This window comes from Meleagris gallopavo, chromosome 16, assembly GCF_905368555.1.
Source record: "Meleagris gallopavo chromosome 16, MGAL_WU_HG_1.1, whole genome shotgun sequence".
NCBI lineage: Eukaryota > Metazoa > Chordata > Aves > Galliformes > Phasianidae > Meleagris > Meleagris gallopavo.
This window is the reverse complement of record NC_139419.1, coordinates 14,018,892-14,034,616: the sequence shown is the minus strand read 5'-3', so window position 1 is coordinate 14,034,616 and position 15,725 is coordinate 14,018,892. Positions and strand designations below refer to the sequence as shown.

The 15,725-nt window shown below is 51.7% G+C and overlaps 1 protein-coding gene across 1 annotated transcript; it reads right to left on the bottom strand.

The window, feature by feature from the left end:
- Positions 1–2,406: 2,406 nt before the first annotated feature.
- Positions 2,407–13,229, bottom strand: ATP6V0C (ATPase H+ transporting V0 subunit c). Its single transcript, XM_085237213.1, has 3 exons — positions 13,016–13,229; positions 4,372–4,555; positions 2,407–3,250 (listed from the first exon to the last, which is right to left on the bottom strand). The coding sequence occupies exons 1-3, from the start codon at positions 13,089–13,091 to the stop codon at positions 3,046–3,048; spliced, it is 465 nt and encodes a 154-aa protein (XP_085093339.1). The 5' UTR covers positions 13,092–13,229; the 3' UTR covers positions 2,407–3,045.
- Positions 13,230–15,725: the final 2,496 nt, after the last annotated feature.

Sequence of the window (15,725 nt, the reverse complement as noted above, 5' to 3'; positions counted from 1 at the left end):
GTCAGCAAGCTCTTCCAACGCATTGTCTATGCTGACAGCATCAGAGAGCAGGCATCCCTCGCCTTTACCTAGCTTGAACTGACTGCTAATGGACATTACCCTCTGCTGCTGCTGCTGCAGAGCCATTCTGTTCTGTTCTCTCTGCAGGGCTGACTCACTCTGCAGTGCACGCAATCTGCCACATTACACAGAGCTATTTATGCGCCAGCAGACACCACCTCCTTTCAGTCAGGCACGCCGCGAGGCTGTCATTCCATGGTCTGGGGCTGCTGCTCTGCTCTTCCAAAGCAAAGTCAATCCCTGGTGGATGGGACTGCACTCAGATCTAGCAAAAGAGCGGTTAGTAAATGAAGGAAAGGGGCTGAAAGGTCTGTAATTTTCTCAGTACCTTGAATCACCTCAGAAATCTAGTGACACAATAGCATTTCACCAGAAGACTTGAAATACAAGTTTTCACCTGGGAGTCACCAATGAGGATCTAGAGCACGGCTGTAACAGAAAAAAGCCAACAGAGTTAGATTGTTAATTTTACTCCTGGTGTATTTGCAGGTAGTAATGCAAGGCAATCCTTTCCCTTTCACAATAACCCCGGCTTTTGTTTTATGCTGTTCTCACGATTTGCGTGGGTTTATAAACACAGAAGGCTTGGCACTCCAAGGCACAAATCAAGATGCTGTTGATGGCATTTTATCTGTATTTGGTTATGTAAGTATCCATCATGATTCTAAGCCTGGTAACCAACACTGTGGCTATGCCAGGACCCGAACGAGTTCCTATAGACTGGTGCCTTTAAGTTGCTCTTATTATCTCAGATTAGAGCTACCACAAGTATTTGGTTGCTCCCAAACACACTTGCTTATATTCTTGTTATCTGGCAAAAAGGAAGGCTGGCAGCATGTCCTCCTTGTAGGCAGATCTAAAATGATTTCACCCAGCCAGGCCCTTCTGCCACACAAGAGCAGTGCATCTCCTCCAGGCAGCCCGAATCCACCATCACCTCTCCCAGCTACATGCTCCGCCAGGCTCTTCACAGCAGCACTCATTGCAATCACTGCAAGGAAAGTTTAGTATACTGTAGTTTCCGGAAGTGTTCAGAATATCTGAGAAAACACAGCTCACAGGGTCCGAGTCCACTGCTTTTCCTCAGGAAAATGGGATCAGTGTGATTCAGATCAGGAAACATTAAAGAGACATTTTCCTCCCTATCCAATCCTGATGCAAACATGCAGGGCTTTCCGTGAACCAGCTCACATCCCCGTACCACCGAGCACTACTGATAGCATTGCTGAGGGTGCCCTGAAGTCAAGCCATTTGAAACACAAAAGCCATGGTTCACTCCAGCCCAGAGCCAAGCAGCTGACAGCCTACCACATGGACCCAGGCACAGACATCTTTTAGCCAACAAACCAGTTAGTTTGTTAGTAATACTGCTGAGTGGTCCCTAGTTTAGAGATCAGCTGTTCTGAAGGTGCACAGCTTCCTACCAGGCCCAGGCTGGTGAGCACTCCTGCCGGGTTAGAAGCTAAGGGTGGTGATGCTCAGCAGCTCCCAGAGCTCTGGTCACAGCTGCGTTGTGCAGACCTGCCTTTTTCACTGCTATACCTGAGATACAGAACTGCCATACCAGCAGACAAATCATTCCAGACCTCCCAGCTTAATTTGATTACCAAGATGCTACTACACATCTAAGTAATGTTAACATAGATAATGAATCAGAAAAAGCCTTTTCTGTTCTCCAAACTATGATTAAGGCCATGTACATCCCAAATGCACTCTGGATAACATTTGCAAGCACTAGCTTTGTGAGCTCCAGCATTGCTTTGTGACATCCACAAACCCCCTAGATGGGAGAATACCGCTTCAGTGCTTTCCAGCTGCAACAGCAGACTTCTCAGCTTGAACGTTCCTGATTTTTAAGTTAAGAGTATGAGTTCCTAAATGAATCCATTTTGTTGACGAGACAGTTGTTCAGGTACTCTAGCAGCAATTCGTGCTAACAGTGCAGCTTCCCCTCCAGCCAAGCTCCTGCAGAGCAATCAGGACACATTGCCTTGAGGTCACTCTGCAGCTCCCATTCCTTGCCACACACAGCAGTTTGTACCCTTACTCCCACACTGCGAGTGGTCAGGGCACGCTGCAGCCAACCACACAGCAAAGCACCACCTGGTCAGGCAGAGGCCGAGTGCTGACAGCACCGCAGCAGCCCAGCATTCTGCTCACAAGCACAGCCCAGGCAGCAGCAGCATCCACTGCTCTCTGCCCAGGAAGAAAAAAAGAATGCTTTCAGCAGTCATCAACAACTTCCACATAGCACTCAGTCACTTCCAAGACCCTGCCTCCTCCTTGTAGAATCCCTCCTCTCCCCAAAGCAGCAGCAAAAGCATTAAATCAGAGGCAGAAGAGTCATTACAGCAATATAGTGAGGAAGTTTTATTTGGAAACATCATATAAGTTCGTAACCCAACAGTGGGTGCACAACTCTGATGCCAGAGCATACGCAGTTACTACTGAAACACGGGAGTGTTTCGGACAATTGCTGTAATAAAACACAAAATTCTCATACTCCAATACCATGACACTACAGCAATCTTTAGAATCAAAGTTACATCCAAGGAATTCTCTGCACTTACAATTGACCCCACAGTGTAATCTACCTATATATAAGATTAATATATATAGCATGGGAAATTGAAAATCTTTGCTCCATAGATGTATGAACATGTCAAGTCTTTTATAAATAAACATCCAGTGAAGAGAAAAATTACATTTCTAGTTCATATTTATACATAAAGTACTAACAGCAATGGGTGGAAAATTGCACGCAGGCCACCCCAAGCCACGCAGCAGGCTTGGAGCTGCCCAACCAATTTAATATTGAATTACACACATGACGGACAAGTCACTAACGTACATTGCGCATTTACAAGAGATCAACTACCAAATTGGGACAACTGTACACATTGGAGAGACCATTTCCATTCTGGAGCTTTGTTTTTTTTTTTTAAATGCTGATTTGTTACATCTCTTTACATCATACTGCGACGTTTACTTTGTGGAGAGGATAAGGGCAACAATGAGGCCGTAGAGACCCAAGACTTCAGCGAAGATCAAAATGAGGATCATGCCCACAAATAACCTGGGCTGCTGTGCTGTTCCCCGTACGCCTGCATCACCCACGATGCCAATGGCAAAGCCAGCAGCCAGACCGCTGAGGCCCACGCTCAAGCCAGCACCCAGCTGAAGAAAGCTCCTGTGGGACAGATGAAAAGAAGGCTCAGTGGCAAGCAACAGGACATGACCTTCCATCTTCAGGCTAAACTGACGCCCCCCTCGCCCCTAAGAGAGGGAAAACAAACATCTGAAGAGAACCTCCTTCCCGCAGAAAGATCTAGACTCATTTAAGCCAGCCCAGCACATCTCATGAAGCAGATGCTTCCCATGACCCCTAGCTCCAATACTTACGCTGGGCTCAGTGCAGGCTAGCATTCATACTAGCACCTGACCCAGTGCTGTGCAGCCTATTAATGGCTGCTTTTCCTTCCTGCCTTTAGCGACCATATTACACAGCCATGGCATACACCGGCGAGAAGCTGTCCTGCAGTACAAGAGTTGCACGTGGAGTTAAGATGGACAGGTCAGTCAGGGATGCTCTGGCTTTCTAGATGGGTGCCTGAAGAGCAGTCCTTAGAGTCTGACCACCTGGTAACTGCAAAGGAACATTTCCATCTGCTGTTTCTTAGATAAATGCTTACAGCTCAGACAACCGCAATGCTCAGAGCTCTCACTTGTACAGCAGCACAGCTACCTGCTCTGTTAGGCCTCAGAAGCATTGTTTTACTCTGACATCAATCAAACTAGTTCCAGCTACTCTCAGAAGCTGAGCAGATTAAGTTTCAGACTATGGCTGGTATAGAGGTATAATGCATAGCCTGAGGATTGATTTACCAGCATGTAAAGAAGCAAGCAACATTAATTATTCACTTGCATCTCCCAGGCAACAGGAAAGCTATTTAGATACCTTGATTAGCTCGTGAGAAGACCTGCGTACTCCATCTCTAGGAGTGAAACAAACCATGAAACAAACTCAGGGCCCCATCCCCTGGCTGCACTACTTCTCTGGAGGCATAAACCCTGACACTGTATCTCACAATACTGCTTCTGATTTGTCAGCTAACACATCTCTATCACCGATGCTAAGACACTAGGTAGGACAGCTGAAATCCAGTTGGTGTTCTTGAGGTCAACTTGGAAGCATTCAGCATTTATGGCAACCCACACTTTCTGAAGAGCTTAATGAAAAATCTACTCATTCCAGAGCATCCAAGTGCTGCCAGAACAAATCTCAACAAAATCCACAGGTACAGAACTTACTTGAATAGTGTGATAGTTGGTGAAAGGGCATTGGCAATGAGAACCGCCACTACGAGGCCATAGATAGCTATAATACCCGCCATGACAACAGGGATAATTGACTTCATGATGAGCTCAGGCCTCATGACAGACATGGCTGCAATACCCGTGCCACTCTTCGCAGTTCCATAAGCGGCTCCCAAGGCTGCAAGAGAAAAGACACATTAGGAAGTTCCTCAAATAATACCGCCGTTGTCAGACTGCAGCATTAGAACAGCTGAGTCAGCACAGGGAAGAACTGTGCAAGTCTAACGTGGTCACTTGACTACTTGGTTTGTCAGGGAGGCGTATTCCCTTAACGCATGGGGAAATGACTTACCGACAGTCCTGAAATGAAACTGCTGCTGTTAAAACTCTATTGGCCACAGAACATCCCCTGAGCAGCCAGCTTCACAGCAGGACAAGCACTGCAGCACAAATTCATTCCCTATTTAGGTCTGCAATTGAACTTGTGCCCTCCTAGAGCCCAGAATGCAGAGGCTCTGCTCGGTGGAATTTGGGAAGAAACATAGCAAAGCATGCTTTGCTACTGCAGCAGGATGTAGCCTGATTGAGAGCTATAGCTCCTAATGTTACTGAACTTCGAGTTCTTATACACACCCAGTGTTTAACAAGTTGCCTTGTGTTATCCCACGAGGCCTTTTCTACCAGAAAAGGGGGATCTGCCCCCACGCTCTGACCTGGGATGAAACACACAGCTCCAGATTCATCAGATAGATTGAGATAGCAGTGACCATTCACATTATTGCTACACTTTGTTCCTTGGAGAAAGGACTCCCTCCTTCCATGCAACACCTCCACCGGTGAAGCATTCAGGTCCAAACACTTGCTAACCCAGCCACTGAAGTCAGGAAGAGCAGCACAGCTTGCAGTTCACAGACAGCCACAACCACCACCTCACCCCAAGGTCCTCACACCACCTACGGAGGTACTGAATATGCAACCTGCAGCACACAAGCCCAAAGCTTGGTTTCCAAAGCAGCAAATGGGCTCATCACTTTTAACAGAGTACAGCTAGAAACAAGAGCCCCGAACTGCCTAAAAAAAGTTACTTTTGTCCTGAAAGCTTTAAAATAGTCCCATAAAAGTTCATTCTATGACTCTCAAGCGTTTAGAAAGAACCATTTCGTTTCAGCCTTGCTCTGGAGTACGTTAGGAAGTCCACCTTTGGACTGCACTCAGCACCACTGGGAGATGATGAGCAGCTGAGCAGCCACCCGGGACCACAGCTGAAACAGCACCAGCAAGCAATGCAAGGGCTACCTCCTTCCCTGACACCATCACATCAATACTCAAAGGTTTGAGCCCTGATTAATTAGCATGAAAAATACTCCTGCCTGCTAAAAACAGCCACTGAAGAGTATTTTGCAAACAGGAATTTCAAATGCTTGTGCTGTCCAGATACCTCTTACATGCAAGCCTGGCTGACCCTTTGTAAAAATTAAGCTTTCTAGAGGGGAGAGTTGTTTGTTCCACATGGATGTGTAGCTGCCTCACACTAGTGGAGGATGTCAGAAAAGAGCTGCTAGTTATTCAGATAGCTTAGGCTATCCACTCTCCTATTTTCCCCGTCTAGTTAAAGCCAACTCAAGCAGCCAAGAAGCGAAGGGTAATCCTCTCAGCTCTGCACACTGAAAGTTCAGGAGAGTAAGGGCTACAGTCACATAAGACTCCCTCCAGAAGTGGTTTTAGTTAAAGACTGGAAAGGAAAGCCTCATCAACTACAAATTAGTTCTGCATTAACAAAGATCTAACCTCCTGTAACCTGGATCCTTTTCAAGCCTTTCCTATAAAGAGACACAAAGAACCGTTCAGTGCAGTTCAGAAGCAGATTGTTCCATCAATTCTGCAGTTTTCTTGCAATCAGGAGGCAGGTTTCACTTGCCTGTGTAGGTAAAGTCCAGAATTCATTGCAGAAACCTAGTTACAATATCAGTGATGCTAGTTGTACATGGCTACCCCGTGGGGAATCTAGAAGATTACTCTGGCTTGAATTAGGAGCCTTTTCTTTCATGTTAAACATCCAAGGAACGGATGTAAGTGGAATCAAGATTCAGGTCACCTTCCAGCCAAAGCTTTTAATAGAAGCCACTTCTGCCTAAGCTTCCACAGTTCTCTCTAAGAAGGCCTGCAAGGGGCGCGAAGTTCACTGTTCAAAACTACATCTGTCATTACTTCCTCTAAATCTGAGGTTTCTTTGAGGTGTTGCAATTAATGCAGCAGTGAATTACAGAAATGGGTTTTGCAATACCACATACAGAAAGCCAGCCTGATTCAGTTTTTGGGGAAGGGCAGCTCATCTGTCAGTTTCTAGTTATCTACTCCAAAAACCTACAGAACAGACAACTGTTAGCACATCTGACTTCATCTAGGCCGTTTATGAAATAAAGTCAGCCCATACTGTGGCAGCAAGTTGCCACACAGCTTACACTTAGATAGCACTGAACAGCTGTGAGGAGAACAGCACAAGCACTGCACATCCAGCCTCAGAGCTGGCACGTCTGCACCCCACCAGCATTTATCAGCATCCTGCCCAGCAGCCTCACACCAGAGGTCCCCACACTTCTGCTAAGCTTACAAGGCAGCTTGCCTCATCCCTCTTCACTAGCCTCAGAAGTGCTCCTCGTGCTTTGGATGCTACCCTTGAATTGCATCCCAGGGAGCAGGCCCACCTCCCCATCACACAGCTGCCCATGTGGGCCACGTGGCACCCAGGGCACTTCTGTACACCTGGGCTTCCACTTCTTGACAGCTGTGAATGTTTGAAGCACTTCATGCACTACATTCAAAACGCTCCAGCTGAGTTGCAAAGAAATGGTATTTTCTGGAATCTCAGAGAACAAGGCTTGAAGGGACCTACATGAACAACAGTAAAAAGCAAAACAAGAGTTTTGTTCATTACTGTTACATACCATGTCTCCAAATACTGACATCAGATCAGCTCAGACTCCCCTAACAATTAGACTTCACATTACTCTCAGAGCAAACACTGCCTTTATGGCAGCTATCAAGACACCTCAGTGATAAAGCAGGAACAGCACTTCCTGCTTTATCAGGGGAAGAAGCCATGCTGCCTATAACCAGATACTGTGCCATTCAAAAGCTCAAAGGTGTGCAACACAAATTCATGCATCATTTGCGGCTTACTCCCAGTACACCTGTTTCAAAGGTAACTCAAACATGAAGAATTCCTGTAGGGTAATGCCTTGAACTCATGCTACAGCTGCTTTAGTACCACTCCTAGGACAAAATGCATTGCCATGAGACCACAGATGTTCTAAATGGCACTTCTATTAGCCAAAGGTGGGAGCAGCAGCAGTGTAACAGTACAGCTCTGAAGTGAAGCATGCACTAGAAAGCAACATGCCACGCAGGCAGTGGCTGCAGAAAGGACTGAAGACCAGTCTTACCACAGCCAGGGCTTTTACTGGAACTTTGACACGGTTAGCACTCATGTCATCTGTGGTGTAGGTCAGTGCTAGCACAAGTGTCAGGACCAACCTGTTGTAGCTATAGCTGCAGTGCTGAACGAGGTCCTGCACCGAGACAGCTGCAAGTCACCTCATGCAACACCCCAACACCCGTCCATGCACAAAGAGGCTGTTACCAAAAGCCTTACACTGTTTCTGTGCAACTCTGCAGACATACATGGACAACTTCTGTAGACCAATGGGCACTGACTCACACTGACCACCACGAGTCTTCAAGTCAAAGCACCGCTCCAATAGATATGACTTCTTGCAGTCTGAGCAGCTGTGATGAATCCAGATGTGGTGGGAATCAGTCATGCACACTCCAGCAGCATCTGATCCATTCAGAGCTGTGATTCCTCGTGTCCCACCACAGAGATGCAGGTTTACACACAGCAGTGGTAGAGGAAAAATTCCCAAAACACTTAAGCCCGACTTCCTTGGATAAGTAATACAAGTCAAGCTTCCAGACAGACAGAATGAGGCTCACTACCATGGCAAGACTGAAAGACCGACTGTTCTGGATAAGAACATGCACCCTGAGCCTTTTCTAATTAATCCAGCATCAAATGAGCTGTCCTGTGCAATAGGCAGGCTTGCCTTCTACCAGACAGCAGGAACCAGCTCACCTGAAGACCTGCTAATCCTCGAGCAGGCTGTTAACCCCTGCAGGATTCTGCTAGAGGTGACAGCTGGGTCAAGCACAGCCCTTGCTCTGCCATGCCAGCCTCATGGTCATCTTCAGAGGTGGGAGGCACCCCAGTGGTGCTTTGGCCCCTCCACACCACCAAGTTTAACATGAACGCAGCCCTACCTCAGATCACGGTCACAGATGCTCCACAGCTGTTTTGGCATTTTGGCAAAACCCTATGGTGCACAGCTGCCCCTTCACAGGGCAGCCACAAGAGTGGAGAAGTACCTGGAACCCACACAGCATCAGAATGCAGAGCTGAAGAGCAGCTGCAGCCCATCTCCAGGGATGGCTGCAGGGGTAGCAGACGCTGCCCTGCAGGGAGAGGCAGCCTGCAATTCTTGACGTACATCACCCACTCCAGCATTAGGCACAGCATCCTTTTTGTTCTTCCCAGACTGTATGAGAAGACAGCTCTGCATTTCCAGGTTTCAGAATGATGAAAAAAAAAAATCAACCTGCAAGAGGCTAATGAGCAATGTGCTCCTCTTCAGTCAATGTGAGAACTCCAAGTTCACAAATACCAGTTCCTTGTGGTTACACTCCAGAACAGACAACCCAAAGAGGTTATCAGTCAGTTACCCAACCAGCCGAGATGGCTGCAGCTGCACTCTGCATGCAGTGTACAGTGTAGCACACAAGCCAGGTTTGTTTTACATTTTAATAAGTTGAGACAAAGGGAATAGGTCTTGCCATACGAGTACTTTTCAGCCAGCAGCAACATATCCTGGTCCCACCACAAGCCAGCCCTATTACTACTTATCCTCATCATTCAGCCTCCCACTGCCCAAAGATGACCCATTTCACAGACAGGTGGCCCACTCCACCAAAGGTGCAGATTAGCAGAGCTGCTGTTTCTCATGCCAGCTGGTTGGCTGAACAGCTTACAGTGCTCAGCACGCAGCAGCCATAGCTATGAGGCCCCTGAGGAAGCCAAGGTCATCCCATTCAGACCCATGTGATAAGACTGAAGCCTCATGCTCACAAGTTTCACCACTCAAAGGATGCAAGGTCAGCAGATTATGTCTTACTGTCTTGTGAGGGCAGTTAGCAGGGAGAAGCACAGTTCTGTGGTCCCATGGTTTCCAGTACCATAGAACAGCCTGATGGAGCTCTAGAATTTTCTAGTTGGCAACCACCATTCACAATTAGTCAGGCTCCGGAGAGATGAAAGAGGCTCATTTTAGGAATTGAAAGAAAGAAGTCGATTAAGAGGTCCCAAGGCAACTGGTGTTCATCTTTACTACTGCACTGAAGCTCCATCACAGTGAAAATGCACAAAGACTTTATAGTCTGCAGTGATTCTGGGGCCAGATGAGAATGCCACCAGATACAGCTGGAAGCCACCCATACCAGCTTCAGCCCAGTTCTACAGAACTAACGGTTAAGGCTTTGCTTATGATTTTGGATGTTCCAGACACTAGTAAATGCAGAGCAGAAATCATGCACTTACTTATGCCTTCCATTAATTAAACTCACCTGCAGCAGCGCTACTTATTGTGCTTCTGTTCCAACACTTGTGCTGAGAGTCCACCATTTTACCTGCTGTTAGTTAAAGATGATTTTATGTGGCTCTCTATTGCAGACTGTACAGCAATGTGAAGTGCTGACCCACAGAGTTCTCCTGCCCCAAGCACCTGCCTCAAAAGGTCTTTGGAGTGTTTGGCAGAGCAGAGTGATTCTCTGTTCCCATTCATTTCTCACCTGCAAGTTACACTTGGGCAGTATGCAAGTTCCTCCTAGGCTGAGGTCTGTAGAGCCCTTCACACTCTCTTCTACCAACCCCTCACCCACCAAGAACAGTATTTCAGGAAGCACAGGAGTCATCTGCCCTCAGGGGTATGAGCTGTTTGCAGTCAGGATCCTCCTGGAATCAGCGTGCAGGGCTGACAGCTGCACCAAACTCACACAGAGCCAGCAGTTCCACGGGATGGGATGTGCATATGTGGGGGGTCAGAGCAGTTAGCTGACAGCTATAGCACACCTGTGGCCCAAGCTTAAAATAAAAGTTTTGTTAGTTCTGCAGTAACGATGAGAAGTAGGACACAGGACTGCCTTCTCACTGCTGGCTGGAGTCCTCCTCATTAGCAGTCTTCCCAACGCCTGACAGCACAGCAGCATCACATCACCCGCCCCAGCGGGTCCTAGCAAGACTCCTGTCACACCCTGGGGACCTGATGGAGCAGCCTGGCTCATCCCATTCTTCTGGACAAAGTGCCTTGCACACTGCGGGGCAGCTTTGCTCGATGCCGTGCTTCTTCATTTCTGGTAGGCAGAAGTCACATGGAAAAGTCTCTCACTGGATCACTCAGCAGCATCTGACACTGAGCCAGCCACATGTTTTAGACATAGGAAATAAAGCAATCTTAGCTCTCAGAACAGGCTGTGATCAGTGACAGCAGGCCTGGGACAACCAAGGTCACACAGCCCGCTCTGTGCTCCTCGCTGCCCTCAGCACGAGCTGACCAGAACGAGTTCTGCTATCTATTCTACATCAGCTGTTAATGTTCCAACACCAAACAGAACTGCTTGAAGTCACCTGTTTTCACATCAAACTAGCCTGGGCAGTGTCAAACCTGACCATGTTTACTAGAAACATGTCTTTAATACGATCAGCAGCCTCGCAAGAAGCTGATCTTTAGACACAGCATGAGTCAGCCATGATCACTGCGCTGCTCAACACCCATCCACAGCAAGTTCAAGTACTTGCACACTGCTTGCCCACGCAGCCTTAGCTCCCAGCTCCCAACCTGCTTTCAGGTGTGCTTCAGTGGTCGTACTCAGGTGTACTCAGGCCCAACAGGCTGCTGGCTGCCTGAAGCCCAGCCCTGCCCCAGCAACAGCACAGTGAGCAAACCCCCACTGGTACAGCTTGGGTGACCTGAGTTACCCATCCCAGACCCTCCCCTGCCACCTGCAATCCCACAAGACAGCACTACCAGACCTGCAGCTTCTAGGAAATACCTCATTTCTACTTCAGAGGTGCCAGGCAATGCTCTGAGTTCTTACTGAAAGGCTGACTCAACACTGCATCCCTCCCCAAGGTATCCACTGAAAGAACTTTGCACTGAAATGTCATACAGTGCTCTTCTGCAGGAAGAATGAGATGCTGTGCTTCCTTGGGGAAGCAGTCACCGAAGACTTTAATCATTGCTATTGCCAAAGGCGTTCATCTGCCAGCTCCATTTTGCCTCTCTCCTCTGAGGCACTCAGCCTGCTCCTGGTGGGCAGGCGGGTGGGCACAGAGCGTTCACTGTGTGTGCCACGTTCCAGGCAGCATCAGGCACACGTATGATGGCTGAGCTCCATGGCAGCTGCCACCACATGTCCTCAGCGCTGGACACAGCTGCTTTCGTGCCGAGATGTGAACTCAGAGCAGCACTGAGCCCAGCCCCCAGTGCCCACATCAGCAGAGCTGCAGTCACCCCTCAAATGTTTTATATCTACTGTACATTCACAGCTTGAACTGCTGCTCTAACCAAGAGCAGCCTCCACCAGTATGCCTTTCAGACTTCGATACCATCTCAGAGGCTTCATTAACGCCAATAAAAATGGGTGCAAGAGCAGCAGTGATGAGACTGGAGCTGCAGCAGCTGCTGAATGAGTGCAAGGACTCCTCCTCACCACGCTGGGTGGAACATGGACACTGCAGTCCATGCATGCAGATGGACAAGCCGGTCACTGCGTGCAGGCAGAGCACACTACGGCTTCGAAGCAGAAGCTGCTCCCTGTAGGTGCCTGACACGTCCTGGTCATATCAGTGCTGAGAAGGAGCACCTCCTGGGCCATGCGGCCCCGCGACCCACAGCACTGCCTGCAATGTGGAAGAACCACAGTGCTGTTGGGGCTGCTCAGCTCCTGGGCAGCCGTGAGGCAGGCTGAGAGGCTCCATGCCGATCCCAGCCACCTACAGCGCAGACAGAGCTGCGGGATGAGAGCTTTGCGAGGCTCTCATCTCGAAGGGAAAGCAGAAGCCCAACGGCGCCCTTCAGCATCACCGACGCCTTAAACCGACCGCACCGACACGCCCATGGAGGCTCCGGTCCCAGCGAAACGCAGCCCGGCGCTGCCCCAGGGAAGCGTCAGCGCAGCGCAAAGCGGCTCCGCAGCGGGAAGGTCCGCCCGAGATGGAACGGAACGGCCCGGCGTGCGGCACGGCGCGGCTCCGGAGCCCCGCTGGCGCCGCAGTCACGTGACAGCGGGGGCTCCGCCGGCGGCGGTGACGTCACCGCGCGGACCCTCGGCCGGTGCCCGGATGGAGCCGCGAGGAGGAGGGGGAGCGGCCCCCATCGCCGCCCCCGCGGGAAGCTCGACCTCCCCCCCCCCCCGCCCCGACAGCCGCCCCCGCCTGGCGGGAGGGGAGCGCGGCCGCACGGCCCCGGGCGCGCACCCCAACCCCGGCCGTGCCGTGCCACCCCCACCGCCGCGCCGCAGGAGCGCTCACCGCTGAAGACCATGGCGGCCGAGGCGCCCATCACGGCGAAGAAGGAGGCGTACTCGGGGGTGCTGCCGGAGGACATGGTTGCGGGGTCGGGGGGGCCGGAGCGGGGCACGGAGCGGGCAGGCAGGGAACGGGGCTCCGCCGCGGCGCCGTCCTCCGCAGGCAGCGGCCGGCCACAAAATGGCGGAGGCGAGGAGGGAGGGTGGGCGGGAGAGCGGCGGGCGGAGGCCGGCGATGGGGAGGGCGGGGCGGGCGGCGCGGAGCTGCGTCCCGGCGGCACTGCGCGGCGGCTCTGCGCGGCGCCCTACATATGGCCTCCGCAGGACAAAATGGCGGCGGCCCGCCCGTCACGTGACCGAGCCCCTCCCGCCGCCGGCCGCTCCCACGGGTCACGGCGTGGGTGGTTTCGGCTCTGCTGCTCCCCGCCCGGCGCTCCCACGGCCGATGGGTTCCGGGACCTGCAGAACACCTCACCCTGGTCGCCAGCGCGGAGCTCGGCCGCGCTGTAGCCCCCGCTCCGCCCGAACTTTCCCCCCCCCCAAGGCGGTGGTTCGGTCCCGCCCGACGCGTCCCACAGAGCGTGATTCAGCGCTCATTAGCATACGGGGCGTGTCCCCGCGATGCCACGCCCCCCTGTCCGAGGAGGGGGCGTGGCCTCGCTGAGCGCTGAGCTGAGTGTTCTGCGCCACGTGCCCGCGTTGCCCGCATCTCTCGCGCTGTGTCCCCGCGGTGCGGGCTCTTACCGCATCCCATCCGCTGTGCCGCGTCCCCTGCGGCGCACCCCTAAGCCTCTGCCGTGTCCCAGTGTCGTGTCTTCTTGCCGCACCCTTTGCCCTGTCGGCAAGCTCGTGTGCCCAGCACCAGTGACCATATTCTGGCATTTCTTCTGGCTGGGGGCCCCTCTCCCCATAGTGTGGCAGTGCCCACAGCCCTCCAGCACGTCCCTGCTGTCCCGTGCCGTGTCCCAGCACCGGAGCTGGGCTCTGTCCTGCGTGCCACTCCCTGGCCGCCCAAGCTGAGCCTGGTTCTGGGCCATTGCCATCCCTACAGCCATCCCCGAGCTACTGCTGCTGCTGAGTGCTCCAGGGCAGCACTGTGCTGGGTTTGGGGTTCATGCAGCTTCACAGCCTTCCCTTTGTGCTGATGTTGTGATACCCTTAAGCATCAGAGCTCTGATGGAGGACCTCTGTGCATTCCCTTGGTCGCCTCTCAGCCCGGTCAAATCTGTGAGGAAATGAGCAGAGAACTGATGGCACTCAGCATCAGTACCCTGGGGTGCAATGTGCAATGTGCAGGACCCTCATGTGCTCTTCCACCATCACCACCACCGTCACCCCCAGCCCTCTGCCACTTCTCTGCTTTTCCTGCAGCACTGCACCCTGGGAGCTGTAGTTTTCCAGCCCAGCACTGTCACTGTTGCTATGGCAGTGGTTGCCATCACTAATGAGGGTTTCCAGCAGCCCCAGTTAGCAGCAGGAGGCCTTTCAGTAGTGCAGGAGCTGAGGCAGGGACAGGCCTTGCTCTGGCATGATGGAGCAGACGGTTGTGGGTTGATTTCCATTATTTGGATGCTGGGGGTGGGCAGGGCTGTGGCTGGAGGCAGTGCTGGTGGTGATGCTCTGTGTGGGGTGGGGGGCAGCAGGGCTGTGGGGTGCTCTTCCCCCTGTGCCTGCAGGCAGCCTCCACTGTGGGGGGAAAGTACAAAGTGCTGATTCATTGAAGGGATGTTTTCTACGCTTTTAATTGTACTGTTCCTCAAAACATTTCAATTTATCCTCCCACAGCACCTTGTATTTATCCAGCCGCATTCTGCCCTGCTTGTCCCTGGGCTGTGGAAGCACCAGGTGGGGGAAACACTCATGACCTTGCCTGCCTCTGGCTGCGTGGTGCCGAGGTGCTGAGGGACTGTTGGGCACTGCTAAATCCTTCCTGGGCCATCACTGGTTGAAAACAGACAACTTCCTGGTGCTGCCTCCAGCTGGGGGGGACACAGGCACTGCTGCCAGGGCTGCAGGCATGAGGGTGCCCAGCCCAGCCCCATGGTGCTGCAGTCACACAGTGCCATCCATACAGCTCCAGGGATGCAGCACTGCTCTGCTCCCCGGGTTGGGCATTTTGTGCACAGGGCTCTTTTGCTCTGCTTGGATCGGAGGTGACTGATTTCCGCTCCTGCTCATCTCAACGAGGCGCACTGATGCCTCTGATCGAATCCAATCCCATCTCATCCAACCACACCACCACCTCCTCACTGCTCAGAGCTTCCCTGCCCATAAATCCTCCCTTCTGTTTTCCATATCACAGTTTTTCTTTGCTTCTCCAAAGATGAGAGCGGGTGGGAAGTCACCACTGCTGCTGCTCTCTCCCCAGAGATCACCCCTGGCTCCACTCCCCTCCTGTGGATACAGCTCTGCCCCAGCTGAAGCTCCCAGCTCCCAGCTCTGCACTGCATCCACAGCTCCGGAGCACCCAAATAAAGCACTGCAGGGAGCCAAGGTAAACAGCACTGGGTTATCGCCTCATTCAGCAAAGAGAAACTGAAACGGAGCACGAGCTGTTTGGTTTTATTATTTCTCTTGGCCTGGTGCTGCTTTGTGGTTTGTGCGGGAGCCCAAGGCCACATCTAGGCAGGATCCCACCAGCATTGACCACAGGGCTGCACAGAGCTGAGAATGGGGATTTTGGAAGCAGATGGCCAACTGCCTCTGGTGCTGGA

Excerpts from the sequence above, each read along its gene's own strand:
- ATP6V0C (XM_085237213.1), bottom strand. The coding sequence starts at position 13,091 with ATGTCCTCCGGCAGCACCCCCGAGTACGCCTCCTTCTTCGCCGTGATG. Across the intron at positions 4,556-13,015 it reads GGCCGCCATGGTCTTCAGCG|CCTTGGGAGCCGCTTATGGA; the intron begins GTGAGCGCTCCT and ends TTTCTCTTGCAG. Across the intron at positions 3,251-4,371 it reads CCAACTATCACACTATTCAA|GAGCTTTCTTCAGCTGGGTG; the intron begins GTAAGTTCTGTA and ends TCTGTCCCACAG.